Source organism: Zosterops lateralis (genome assembly GCF_965231275.1).
Source record: "Zosterops lateralis genome assembly, chromosome: 12".
NCBI classification, from domain to species: domain Eukaryota; kingdom Metazoa; phylum Chordata; class Aves; order Passeriformes; family Zosteropidae; genus Zosterops; species Zosterops lateralis.
The window spans coordinates 19,626,852-19,640,638 of NC_139772.1; the positions used below are offsets into that span (position 1 = coordinate 19,626,852).

At 45.1% G+C, this 13,787-nt stretch overlaps 2 protein-coding genes across 2 annotated transcripts in view; one reads left to right on the forward strand and one right to left on the reverse strand.

The window, feature by feature from the left end:
• LOC310914059 (uncharacterized protein) overlaps positions 1-4,362 on the reverse strand; it is a 58,306-nt gene extending 53,944 nt beyond the window's left edge. The window contains exons 1-8 of the mRNA XM_083869956.1: positions 4,230-4,362; positions 3,493-3,697; positions 3,014-3,152; positions 2,630-2,763; positions 1,972-2,125; positions 1,630-1,731; positions 790-888; positions 178-318 (exon numbers count right to left, since the gene is read on the reverse strand). Coding sequence (XP_083726082.1) covers positions 178-318; positions 790-888; positions 1,630-1,731; positions 1,972-2,125; positions 2,630-2,763; positions 3,014-3,152; positions 3,493-3,697; positions 4,230-4,305 — 1,050 coding nt within the window. The 5' untranslated portion in view covers positions 4,306-4,362. The remainder of the gene's footprint in view (positions 1-177; positions 319-789; positions 889-1,629; positions 1,732-1,971; positions 2,126-2,629; positions 2,764-3,013; positions 3,153-3,492; positions 3,698-4,229) is intronic.
• Positions 4,363-5,123: 761 nt separating this feature from the next.
• Positions 5,124-7,354, forward strand: CIAO2B (cytosolic iron-sulfur assembly component 2B). Its single transcript, XM_083870078.1, has 5 exons — positions 5,124-5,649; positions 5,760-5,839; positions 6,028-6,153; positions 6,603-6,648; positions 7,136-7,354. The coding sequence occupies exons 1-5, from the start codon at positions 5,511-5,513 to the stop codon at positions 7,231-7,233; spliced, it is 489 nt and encodes a 162-aa protein (XP_083726204.1). The 5' UTR covers positions 5,124-5,510; the 3' UTR covers positions 7,234-7,354.
• Positions 7,355-13,787: the final 6,433 nt, after the last annotated feature.

The window sequence follows — 13,787 nt, forward strand, 5'->3', positions numbered from 1 at the left end:
TAACTTGCAGGATGAAGCCTCTCTCACCCTCTTGTGACCCAGTGGTTCTGTGTCACTGCAGAGCCATGATGCAAGCAATGTTTACCTTGTAGGTATTTCCAAAAATGCAAAGACTTGTCCTATTACTTAACACAAACATTAAAAAACTATTAAAATAAAGAATAGACATTAAATTACCGATCTTATGTTCCAGCCAAATTCATTGTTGGTGACTCCTATCATGAACGGGACTGCCTTGAATTCTTTTCCAGCCAATATCTCTTCAGGTGGCTTATGAAGAAACACTCCATCCAAAACTAATGGTAGAAATGAGATTTCCTGAAGGAAGAGGAAAAAAAAAATCAAATTAGTTGTTAATAATATTTCCAATTTTTTCTTCAAATTGTGTACGATGTCCACATTAAATGTCCTAAGTGCAAAAAAGGGCTTTAAGAAATTCAAGTATCTACAGCCACTGTAACATAAATTTAGTTTGGCACAGGAGTGTAAAATGCAGGCCTGGCTGGGTCAAGGTGCAAAGGAATGTAATGGGTTCCTGATCCTGTGCTGTTCTGCATTAAAACATAGGTATGCTCAAACCTTGCTCACAACTTCACAGGCACAGTGACACTGCCAAGACTTCCAGGAAGAAATTACATGTGAAATTATTTCAACATTTGGGAAGTATTTTGACAAAAGATAAGAAAAATCAATTTTCGAATGGACCATCAATGAACTCTGATCAGAGGCTGAGATAAAGTTTTGCAAGTGAGCCATTAAAAAGTTCTGTTGCCATGAAGTCTCACCTACCTTGCTGTTTAGGACTATGTGCTCTGCTTTCTGCTTTCTCAAGCAGTTCAGCAGGGAGAGGGAACTGTTCGTGTCACACTTGAAGATACTGGCAATTTTCTATAAATTATCAACAAAGACAAGCACTGTTATAAAACCATTATACACACTGCTGTTAATAGCTTAATTTGGTGGCAGATTTAGGTGAGCTTGATAGGTCTTTGAGTGTTTTATTTTACTAGAAATGCTACAATTTGATCACATTCTGGTGTACTTCTCTTTCTTGCTGTATTTCCATCCACTGTTTTTCAAACTTTGGTGTAGAGATAATACAAGCTCGCAGCATAATAAGGAAAGAAAACTGAGAAACATTTACCTTATTGCTATCTGCCATTACAGGAAAAGATATTAAAAGGCACTTATAGAGAGTGATTTTAAGGTGGGTTGTTTTTTTGTTTTATATTTAATTAATTTACTTCACATAAAGGCCCTCCCTATAAGACTGTAGGTCAATAAAAAACTGAATTCTTCTTCTGGATTCTTGTTAAACTTTCCATAATAAATGCCACAGTTACTATATAGAGTACAGTGGGTATGAAAATGGACATTTTCCTAGCTTGGCACGTGTCTGACTGAAAATACCTTTGTCAGCCCACAGCCATTATAATCATACAGCTGTACAATCTATTTATGACACCAAACAGACTGAAATTAAACAGGTAAGCTGCAACAATACACTGGATCCGTTTTGTTGCACAGTATGCAATGAGATTTTCCCCTTTTCTCTTTTAAACAAATGATCATATAGAAGTATCCTGTTTTAGGCTATAAAGACTTTAAAATGCAAAGAAATGAGCTTACCTCAAGATCTGTTGAAAGTTGTAAATTTTTACTGGGGGGAATTATAATTCCACTCTCTGATATTGCTTTATGAAAGAGACCCTTAGATAAAGGAGATAACACCTGCCAGGAAGGGAAGAATAAAAAGTATTTATTCTACATTAACATCCTTACCACATAACTTTATGCTAGTTATAGTCTAGTCAGCTCCTGGATTCAGTTGGGAATTATACATCTTTATTTGCTAAGTCTCCAGATTTAGCCCAATGTGCTGTTAAATTTCCTGTCAAAATCCAGATTAAGCATGAAATGTTACATTAATTAGCTTTTGAAGATTTTTATTTTTATCTACTGTATACCTACATGTGTAAAAACAGCGCAAGATCCTGCAGATACCCCAAAGAGAGTGACAGATGCTGGGTCTCCACCAAAGTGCTCAATATTTCCCTGCACCCAGCGAAGAGCTGCAACCTGGTCCAGGTACGCCCAGTTCCCGCGGGCGTGCTCGTCCCCAGTGCTGCAAGGCGAGCAGAGCCACCCTCAGCAACAGTGACAACACACCAAAGGCAATCTCTGCAATCTGTGCTTTCTGCAAAGTGACCTACAGCCCCTCAAGGTCACACCTCAGCCCCTGACTCCCCTCTACTCTCTGTTCATCCCTGCACAGGTGGATCCCTGGCCTTTGATCTGCCTGAGTTTTTGCTTTACACACCAGAGGATGGAAGCAAAGGCCAAAACAAACATCCTGTCCAGCACCAAATAAGCCAAATTTACAGCCCTCTGATAGCAGGCTATGACCTGCTATCATGCACCCACATGACCATGCAGATGGAATATACAGGCATTTCTCAGCGTTCTGAAATCCTGATGTCAGTGAATTACGTACATTTAAACCACTGCAACAGCGGGAAGCTGATATAGAAGTTCAGAAGTTCAGAGGTTCAGAAGTTCAGCAAACAAAACTACCCAGCTTTAAACATGACAGCAAATACATTGTAAAAAGTGAAATAGGTGCTTTTACTTGAAGTATCCAAGGAGTCCCAGTCTGTACTGAATTATCACCACCACAACATTCTCGTAGGCTGACAGTGCAGAGCCATCATACCGACCAGCACCACCAAATATAAAATTGCCTCCATGGATCCATACCATTACCTTGGAAACAAAAGGGTGAGACACACCTTTATGCACTGGTTTGCAGATTTCATTTGAAAAAGGAAAACAACATCAGAGAATGAGGAACACCAAATCACTGAAGCATGATGGCTGCTGAATTTCAGATTGGAGGACTTTGAATTTTACATGCTACTATTATTTCTGCTTGTGCAGTAAAAAGCAATTCTCTTAGGAGCAATCATTACTTGCAAGCTTTATAAAACACAAGTTTGCTCAATGGTTTACATACAGGTAACTTGTCCTTCTTGCTTGAGCCAGCAGGGCTGTAAACATTGAGATACAAACAGTCCTCAGACGTTTGGAATGCAAGGTGCTTTTCTTTAAAGCTTTTTTCAGCTGTTTTCAATAAGGACAGATCTTGAGGACAGCTTCACAAAAAAACCCAAAAAAAAAAAAAAAAAAAAAAGAAAAAAAAAAAAGCACAATTGTTAGTACCAAATCTGCAAAATCTGTAATAGCATCAATATAATAATGATAGAGAAAAAAAACCACTTCTTTGGCCCCTGGCTGAATGCCCACAGGGTGCTTGAATTTTGTGTTATCTATAATCAGTGAGAGGTGCAGCCTGTAAAAACACTTCTCCACACCTGTAATAGAAATACTCCAGTGTATCCACTACCAAATATAAACTCCTCACCAAACCCAGGCCTCTGCACCCCAATAAACACCAGCATGGGCAGGTTCTATCTACAAATGAACAGCCCTCACAGTGGTGGGTGAGAAGTTGCATCTCTCAGACCAGTCCAGGGTTCAGGTGGTTCAGGTGAGGAAAACCTCAAGGATCCAAGAGGGGCTTTTGCAAAAGGAATTCCAAGGAAAACATTCACAAGCTTGTCTGTCCCCTTCACATTTGTCTGTGTTCCTCTGAGCCGTCCGAGTGCAGTCGTCACTTCTGGCTCAGCACCATTCTGTCCTAAGAAACACAAAAGGTAAAATAAATAAATTAAATTGCATCCTTATACTTATCACACTGAGATTTCTGTTAAGTATTTTTAACTGACTGTTTAATTTAGAACATTTCAGCTTATTCCTTTCAATTTTGTTCGGTTTCATTTTGCTTTGGTGCAGTGACAGACACTCCCTGCCAAACCCTCCTGCCAGTGACACCTGGAGCCGGTAGGGCAGAGTTTGGTCCCTGCGCAAGAGCAAATTTCAGAGCAAACAGTAAAACCATTACCATTTCCTAAATTTATCATTCAACAAGATCTTAAAAATATTTTGTTTACAGAATTCAGAAATGTTACCTTTTAAAAAAGACAGAAAGCTTAATTTTCATTAAATCATCTCAAAAACAGTTTCATCTCACAAACCCAGTAATTTTGCATCATGAAGGCATTTTTGCAGATTGGTACCCAAAGCATAAAAGGTTTACCGCCTTTGAAGAAATCATCGGAACTTGTTGGTGCAGTGGTTCCCCCAGCTGCAGCAACAGATGGGGGGCTCACCTTCTGTCCCGCACACGAGGAACGCCGCGCTACAAAACAAGGCACAAAGCAACGCGATGCGGCTCGGAGGAGACATTTTCACCCCCGCTGGGGCTCCCGGTCACTCTCTCCCGTTTTATGCGGAAGAGAAGAGGACAAAGGTCCCAGCGAGGGCACTCGGGTCACGGAGCGCGGCTGAATGGTGAGCGTGAACTGCAGCCAACGCCTCCAGAGCGCCAAATACAAACCCGAGAGGACATATAAACCCCGAGAGGTGATGGAGCCCCGAGAGGCGATATAAACCCCGAGAGGCGATGGAGCCCCCGAGAGGAAATATAACCCCGAAAGCCGATACACCCCGAGAGGTGATAGAGCCCCGAGGGCCGATATAACCGCGAAAGCCGATAAAACCTTCGAGAGCCGATAAGAGCCCCGAGGGCCGATCCGATCCAGCCCCGAGGCCCCAGCCTGCGGTACCTGGTGCTGCAGTGTCCCAGCACGGTCCGGGAGCCGCAGCGGGAGCGCCAATCGCAGTTCATCCATCTGCTGTCAGTGCCGCCGGCAGAGAGAACAGGGCAAGGCTTAACAGACTCCAGAGCTTAAATACCATAAAGTCTTTAAACCCCCCCTTAAAACGATAAAAATCTCACCAAAACATCAACACGAACGAAACAAAGCAATAAAAACCCCAACCCCCGCCCCCAACAACCGGGACAAGAGATTACAAATAACTAGAAACTAATAATAAAAAAAAAGAATAAAAATCAAAATAGTTAATTCTTGCCTTAATCCCCTTTTAGAGGGGTGTATGAAGCCAAAGTATGTCACCACTACACTCCATCCCTCCAGCTTAAATTTGCGCTGTTTTTTGTTGTTGTTGTTGTTGTTTAGTTGGGGTTTTTTTGTGTTGGTTTGTTTTTTTTTTTTTTGGTGGTGTTTTTTTTTTTTTTTTTTTTTTTGGTGGTTTTTTTTTTGGTGGTTTTTTTTTATACTTTTCAAAGTAGGGAACAGATGAGATAAACAACTTTAATCGGAGCATTAAAGGGCCCAGCCCGGAGGCCCCTGGCGGACACTGCGGCCCCGACTCCATTGGCTCCCAGCCTGGCGCTGCAGCCGGTCCGGGCTCCGGGGAAGCCCAAGAGCCCCGCTCCGCCCCCGGGAGGTGCCCGAGGAACGGGGCCCGCCCCGCTCCGCCCCCGGGAGGCGCCGGGGGAACCGGGCCCGCCCAGGGCCCCGCGCGGTGCGGCGCCGATCGCGGTCCGGGCTGGTTCCGGTGCCGGTGGTTCCGGTGCCGGTGCCGCCATGGTGGGCGCGGGCCCGGGCGCGGCGCCGCTGGAGAACGCGAACCCGCTCATCTACCGCCGCTCCGGGGAGCGCCCCGTGACCGCCCGCGAGGAGGACGACGAGCTGCCCGACGCCATCGACGACCGGGAGATCTTCGATATCCTGCGGCAGCTGCGGGCAGGGCCGGGCAGGGCGGGGCCGGGCCGAGATGGGCAGGGCAGGGCCGGGTGGGCCCGGGCGAGCAGCGCCGCTTTCCTTAACCCGCACATCTCATCCGCTCCATCAATGACCCCGAGCACCCGCTCACCCTGGAGGAGCTGAACGTTGTCGAGCAAGTGCGAGTGAAAGTGAGATCCCGCCAGCATGCGCTGCCTCGGCCGTCCGATAACTAATTGCTTTTTCATAATATTTAAATATATTTATAGTGCTCCGTAAACATAGTGCTGAAAAATGTCGATGAAGCAATCCGTGAGCTGGTCGGGGTAGCCGTGCCCGGCCGGGGCGGTGCCCGCAGCGCTGTGCTGTGTCCCCGCAGGTGAACGATGCCGAGAGCACGGTGTCGGTGGAGTTCACCCCCACCATCCCGCACTGCAGCATGGCCACCCTCATCGGCCTCTCCATCAAGGTCAAACTGCTCCGCTCCCTGCCCGACAGGTTCAAGGTGAGCCGTCAAATCACGTCAAATCAGAGCAAAAGATGGGATTGTGTTTGGATTTTTTTTTTTAAAAAAAAAGCTAACTAGTTTGCAGTGAAAAAATAACTAGAGCTTTTTTTCATTTTGTGTGTGTGTGAGACTGCAGGAAGCAGAGAGGGCAGAAATATCAGTGCAGAGTTGTGGTTCTGGGGCTGTTGTCGTGGCCAGGGGGCTCTGAGAGGAATCGCTGCAGTGCAGGAGGAGAGGTCTCACCCTTGTCTGAAGCAGCCTTAAGCACGTGCAAATGCCATACCCTGCCATCTTAGGCTTTTATTTTATTCTGTTATATAGAGTAACGGACAGTGGCAAGAATGTCCTTTCTCCTTTTTGTTACTATCTTGTTTTTGTTAGTTTGAACTTAATCTTGTGCTGTTTTGTTGAACTTGTCCCCTGTTTCTTTTGTGCTGCTGTTTCAGCTGGATGTTCATATAACGCCAGGAACACATGCCTCTGAGCACGCAGGTAAGGCTTTTAGTCCTCTCTTGTGTACACTTTATATTTGTTTGAATCTTGAAAATTAGTGAGGAGAGAGATTCCCACAGCTGCAGAGCAGCTGCTCAGTGTCTGGGACTTTCTGTGCATCAGATTCTGGGGGATGTTCCAGAACAGGAACATGGAGTGTCACTTAGATCATCCTATAGTGTTCTTTAAACATCTCCTCAGGCAGTCTGTGCTCTCAGACAGTCACTGATTTGCCTGAGCCCTCGTTAAAGGGGAGGAAAATGGGGATTTCTGGTGTTACACCTCTGGAGCAACTCCCTGCTGCTGAATCACAGCCAGCTTGCTGCAAAGCTGGGATGACAGAGAAGCTCTGCCTTCAGACAGCAGCTCTGGGCTGCTCTTGGCATCCTCAGAACTGCAGCACCATGGCAACTGTGGTTATGTGGCTCTGTGTGAAGACATCGAGTCCCAGTGTCCTGATGGTTTCTTGTGGGTTTTTTGTGTACAGTTAATAAACAGCTTGCTGATAAGGAGCGTGTGGCAGCTGCTCTGGAAAACTCTCACCTGCTGGAAGTGGTGAATCAGTGTTTGTCTGCTCGGTCATAATTGCCTGGTGAGGAAATCATTGGTGTTTGATCTATTAAACTAATTTTGTATATAAGTGCTGATGTTACAATTTACATAAATCTATGAGCAAAATAAAATCACTTAAATTCTCTTGAAGAAATGTTTCTTTGCTCTTTCAAAAGTACTATGTAGGGAGTTATTTTACAGACAGCTACAAAACTATAATGAAAATTGGCTTTTTAATTGTATGAGTCATTGCAGAGGTACAGTTTTCCATTAAAATTTTTTTCAACCTGTTTTTAACTGGTTTCTCACTACTAAAAATAAGTTATAAGCTGCATTTTAGAAGTGGATTTTGCACACTGGGCTTCACAAGTACACCAAGATAACTTTCAGTTAGAATCTTTACATTCCTGTGACAGTTTCAGACTGCTAATAGAGTTTTACTTTCACACATCACAAGATGTACAAGCTGGTGTGTGCAAAGTTGGACATTTAGCAGTAAGTGTCCCCACTTCCAATTCATATGTCTGGTTTTAATTAACTTACCTTAGATTACCAAATATGAAGGACTCTTTCGACCTGTGTAAAACATGATTTATTTTTAATTATTGCTTCATTGTGGTAGGAAATACAGTATCTTTGAAAGAAGTTTTATTTGTGCACCTGCAATACAGGAGTCATTACCAGTTATCAGTAGGAACAGCTCAGCAGGCTCTGCTGAAAGACTGTGCTGGCTGTGTTGGACAGCTAAAAGACAAGTTTTGTTCTAAATGTCTTGAGGTTTAATGCTAAAACCCAGCCCAAGCTTCTGCTTTGGGAAATGTGGCATTCACTAAACTATTGTGTTTGGCAGACATTGACAATAGAAAAACTCATTAAGAATTAATTTGTATTTTTGTAAAAGATGTCTCTAGTTCTGGACCACATGGAAAAATAACAACCTGTTGAAAAATCCTGTTGTGTGTTTTGGTGCATGGACCCATTATAATGTTTCCTTCTTTGCCATCATTTACCTGGAAACAAAGCCAGAGCTGAGCCCCCCTGTCTGCCCAGGGCTGCAGAAGGCCAACTCTGCTGCAGCCTCAGCCTGCTCATTTGGCTCAGCAGCCTTTGAATGGGCAGCACTGCTGGGATGTATGAATGAAACTGCAAATAAAGACAGTAATTATGTAATGTTAATATTGGGCAAGGAACAGAATGACCCAGCTTTCCTCTCTTGTTGAATCACTGGGCTGATGAGTTCTGACATTGCCAACATTTGCACCACAGATGGAACTGCAGCCATGGCAATGCATGCAGGCAGCTCCTGGGCACTACGCTTGGTTTGTTTTTTTTCTCATTTTTGGTGGCTTTTAAAAAAGTAAATAAACTTTTCCCCCAGATTTTAGGGAAGAAAGAAATCCAAGTATGTGCCAGAGGGAAAACAGGAGGATGACTAAGCTGCCAACAGATTGCTTCAGCCTGCGCTCCAAACAGAGAAGGGATCAGTAAATGAGCTGAGCTTTGCTGAAGCTCTCTGCTTGGCTTTCATCACTTCATAATACTAGTGTTAAATAATTTATTGAGATGTTGGCACTTGCCTCATGAAGCACACTGCACAGCAGCCCTGGGGATGCACTTTGTACCATTTACCTTCTCAGAGGAGCAACAGAATGTGTTTGATGGTTTACATTTATAGGTAATAGGTGGGGGATGACTTTTCAGTAAGGGGAATCTGCTATGGCTTTTCAAAGAAGAGGTCTGACTTCTGCTGTTTAGGGATGAAGAATCTGATTACTTTAGATCTGCTGTGTTTGTTTAAGTGATGTGGGTGTTGTAATTATGATAGAAACAACCACAGTGACTTTGCTGAAGGCCCCAGGCCTTTCTGTCCAGGTTCCTTTAGCTCTGTACTTGCTGAGAATGTACCAGTTCCTCCCTAGGAAGAAAATTAGGGAGGCCAAAGCTAATTTTGAACTTAATTTGGCAACTTCTGTAAAGGATAATAAAAAATCTTTTTACAAATACGTTAGGGGTAAAAGGAAGGATGAGACCAACCTTTGTTATCTATTGGGTGTAGGAGGGAACTTAGTAACTGCAGATGAGGAGAAGACAGAAGTGCTCAAGGCCTTTGTTGTTTCATAATTGTCCTACTGGTTTGGTGGATGGTGTCAGGGAACAGAGTGGTTCTCCTGTTATCCAGGAGGAGGCAGTCAGAGAACTGCTGAGCTGCTTGAATGTCTACAAATCTCTGGGCCTGGATGGGATCCACCCCAGGGTGATGAGGGAGCTGGCAGATGAGCTTGTGAAGCCACTCTCCATCATTTAGCAACAGTCCTGGCTCGCTGGCGAGGCTCCAGGTGACTGGAAGTTGGCCAATGTTACACCCATTTACAAAAAGGGTAGGAGGATCCTGGTAATTATAGGTCAGTTAGCCTGACCTCAGTACCTAGTAAGGTAATGGAGCAGTTTATACTGAGAGCTATTATACAGCACTTACAAGATAGCCAGGGTCTCAGGCTCAGCCAGCACAGGTTTAGGAGGGGTAGGTCATGTTTGACCAACCTGATCTCCTTTTATGACCAGGTGACCCACCTAGTGGATGCAGAAAGGGCTGTGGATGTCTGTTTGGACTTCAGCAAGGCCTTTGACACTGTCTCCCACAGCACACTCCTGGAAAAGCTGGCAGCCCGGGGCTTGGACAGGAGCACTCTTTGCTGGGTTAGGTGTACTGGCTGGATGGCTGGGCCCAGAGTGGTGGTGAATGGTGCTGCATCCAGCTGGGGACAGTCACCAGTGGTGTCCCCCAGGGGTCTGTGCTGGGGCCAGCTCTGTTCAGTATTTGTATTGATGACATAGATGAGGGTATTGAGTCTTTCATTAGTAAATTTGCAAATGACACCAAGCTGGGAGCATGCATCGATCTATTGGAAGATAGGATGGCTCTGCAGAGAGACCTGGAATGGTTGGATGGATGGGCAGAGTCCAATAGGATGAAGTTTAACAAGTCCAAGTGCCCATTCCTGCATTTTCACCACAGTAACCCCCTACAGCATTATAGGCTGGGGATGGTGTGGCTGGATAGTGCCCAGGCAGAAAGGGACCTGGGGGTGCTGGTGACAGCAGCTGGACATGAGCCAGCAGTGGGCCCAGGTCGCCACAAAGGCCAATGGCTCCTGGCCTGGATCAGGAATGGTGTGGCCAGCAGGAGCAGGGCAGTGATTCTTCCCCTGTACTCAGAACTGGTGAGAACACCTCGAATGCTGTGTCCAGTTCTGGGCCCTCAGTTTAGGAAGGACATTGAGACGCTTGAACACATCCAGAGGAGGCAACGAGGTTGGTGAAGGGCTTGGAACACAACTCCTGTGAGGAGCGACTGAGGCAGCTGGGGTTGTTCAGCCTGGAGAAAAGGAGACTCAGAGGTGACCTTATCACTCCCTACAACTCCCTGAAAGGTGGCTGTGGTCAGGTGTGGTTGGTCTCTTTCTCCAGGCAGCACTGACAGAACGAGAGGACACAGTCTTAGGCTGCATCAAGGGAAATATAGGCTGGATAGCAGAAAAAAGTTTTTTACAGAAAGGGTAATAAAGTATTGAAATGGTCTGCCTGAGGAGATGATGTATTCACCATCTCCGGATGTGTTTAATAAAAGACTTGGTGCCAGGGTTTAGTTGAGGTTAGGGTTGGGTTGGACTTGATGATCCTGGAGGTCTCTTCCAAACTAATGATTCTGATTCTGGTGAATACCTTCCAATCTGCTTTTGATTTTCATTAGCTGGTTCCTGTTGTATGGAGGCAAAGTCGGAGAAGAAAACACTGATTTGTTAGAAATATTTCTTTTCAGGTGTTTATTTTTCAAAAATGCCACCCCTAAATTTAACCTCTGGGATGCTTTGTAATAGGGGACATTCCGTGAGAAACTATGACCATTTGGAGCAGCTGTATTGAATACAAACAGCCTCGTTCAAGTCCAGGAAAAATGCCAGGAGCTGACATCTGCTTTGAATTCCTGAGCTCTGGGCAGAGTCTTCCAGGGGTGGCTGGATGGCATTCCCCACTCCCAGTGTGCAGCCAGGAACTCCCCAGGGCATCTGGATGGCATTCCCCATTCCCATTGTGCTCCATGAGGCATCTGGATGGCATTCCTCACTCCCAGTGTGCTCCCAGGGGAGCTGTCTGTGCTGTCCCTGCAATATCCTGCTCTGGAGTGTGTCTGGGCCCACCGACCCCACAGCACCTTGGGGTAGGCGGGATCCCCCACTGCTCCCACTGTGTCCCAGCATCTGAAGCTGCTGCAGCCCCCACATGCCCGAGGTGCAGCAGTGGCTGGGAATCAGCTCAGCAGCTTTGTATCCATGGATGCAGCTGAATGTCCATGGAAGAGCTTCACCCTTTCATGGCATTACTTCTTGTGGCCCTGCGGTGTAGCAGTTTGTGCCACACACTGGAAATGTTAATTAATAAAAGCTATTTCAGTATTCTGGCCACGCTTGAGAGTGATGTGTCTGTGTCAATAGAGGGCTTTGATAAAGATCTCCCTCTGGAGCTTTGATTTATAAACTCTGTGTTTTACAATTTTATTTTTTTTAATAGCTGTTAAAAGCATTTCCCTTTGGCTTGTCAAGCAGAGAACTGGACCACTTTCCCTTCCTTTACCAAATGCACTGTTTGGCATAAATACAGACTGAAGAAGTGACAGAGTGATGGTTTTTCCACAGGCAGAAGAAAAATTTGTAGTAAAATCTCTCTGATGTTACTAAGTAACAGCAAAGAAAACCAAAGTAGGGAAAGTCGAGGTGTGTTTGAGTTTGCTGGTCTCACAGCATTTGCCAGCAACACTTAATAGCACATAACATTTTCATTCCACAAAATGCTAAAAATACAGGGCATTTTTACAAAATGCATGAGTAGCAGAGAGCCCTCATTTTGTCCAACAGAAGACATTCTGTCACACTCTGTGACCTCTTTACCTATCTCTTATTATCAACTTTTTTTTAATTATCAATTTTTTATCGACTCTTATTATCAACATTTATTATTTTATGTCCTGCCTCCAAAGAGCTTTTGTGTCCTGTCACACACAGGTTATCTCCATTCCTTTTGTGGATCTAAGGAATAGCATTGCAGTGATAAAAACATCCAGGTTCTTTGGATGGATGGAACCCTGCTCTCAGTTTCATTCTGCCACTGCTCAGGGTCTCTTGCCAGCTGTCTCACCAGTTTGTTGCCTTGCAGCGCCTCATTGCAGCACTTGCACCCTTCAGACAGAAAAGTTCTTGAACAGGAACTAAGGCAGGCCCTGGTTCCTGCTGTAGCTCAGCTTCCAGAGCAGGACAGGAGGAGACAACAGGCCAGAAATTAATTTCCACTAAATCTGGAAAAAATATGACCTGGGAATGAGGGTCCCTGGGCTGCTGCCAGGGACCTTTGGGAAGAGAGAGGGAAAGGGCAGGGATGTGCCACACCTCCCTGTGCTGCCGCTGCCCTGACATGGAGGTTCTCTGCTGGAGGCTTTGTCCTTCTCATGGCAAAGAAAAAGTGAGCTCCCATCACCTCCTGCTAAAAACCTCCCTGCCCTCTGCCTTCCTGGTTCCCTGCAAGCTGCCAGCCTGCAGGGGAGGGTGCCGTGTGAGGACACAGCCCAGCCTGGCCCTGTGCCCTCCCTGGCTGAGCTGTGACATCCCTGTGCTGTTGCTGGGCATTGCAGCCCCACTGCACTGTCACACTGTCACAGCAGGGGGATCGTGACAGCCACTACCCCATAAACCCCATTATTTGAGTTGACAAAGAGCTCTGGCCCACTGGCCAGCTCTAAGTGCAGTGGCCAAAGGGTTTGAGCACGACTGTGTCCCTGCTGAGCTGAGCAGGACTCAAGTGACCAAGGCATCACTGCCAAATTCTGCTGGAGCTGATCCTCCCAGTTATTTTGGTGTAACTTGGAGATGATGGTTTATCACAGGACTTTTTTTCCTAATCTACTCAAATTAGTTCCATCTGGGTTCCCATCAGATGTGCCACACATGGCTTCGAATGAAATAACCTCAGGAGGTGGTCAGGAGCTTGCTTAACCCTGGGATCCCTCGTAGCTTGATTTCTCCACTTTGATAATGGGAGAGCTGGCACATGCTCTGCCTAAGGATTAGGAAAATATCTAAGCAGCAAAAAACTTTATTTCCCCTGCAAAGTGACAAATAAATCATCCACGTAATCTGAAATGCTTGCAGAGAAAAACAATCAATGCCAACAGGTTCTATTCTTTTTCCCTAGCAGTTCTAATACAAAAACTCCTAGTTTTTATTACTAAAAATCAGAAAATGATTCCACTAACACTGCAGCGAACTTCAAAAATAACCAAACCAAACAATTACTTTTTAGGCAGAAAGAAAATAATTAGCACTGAGTCACAAATTGTTTCGCTTCAATTTTGTACTGATTTATTTTCATAACAACACATTTATGCACTGAGTTTTTTGAAACATAAGTCAACATTTTAAAGAACCTGTCAAATTCTACTTTAGTAATGCTTCTTACTTATGACAAAATTGACTAGGAGCCTGAAACATGAGCTCTTAAAAATTTCTTCCCCTTTCTGCTTACCATTTTGGGTTTGA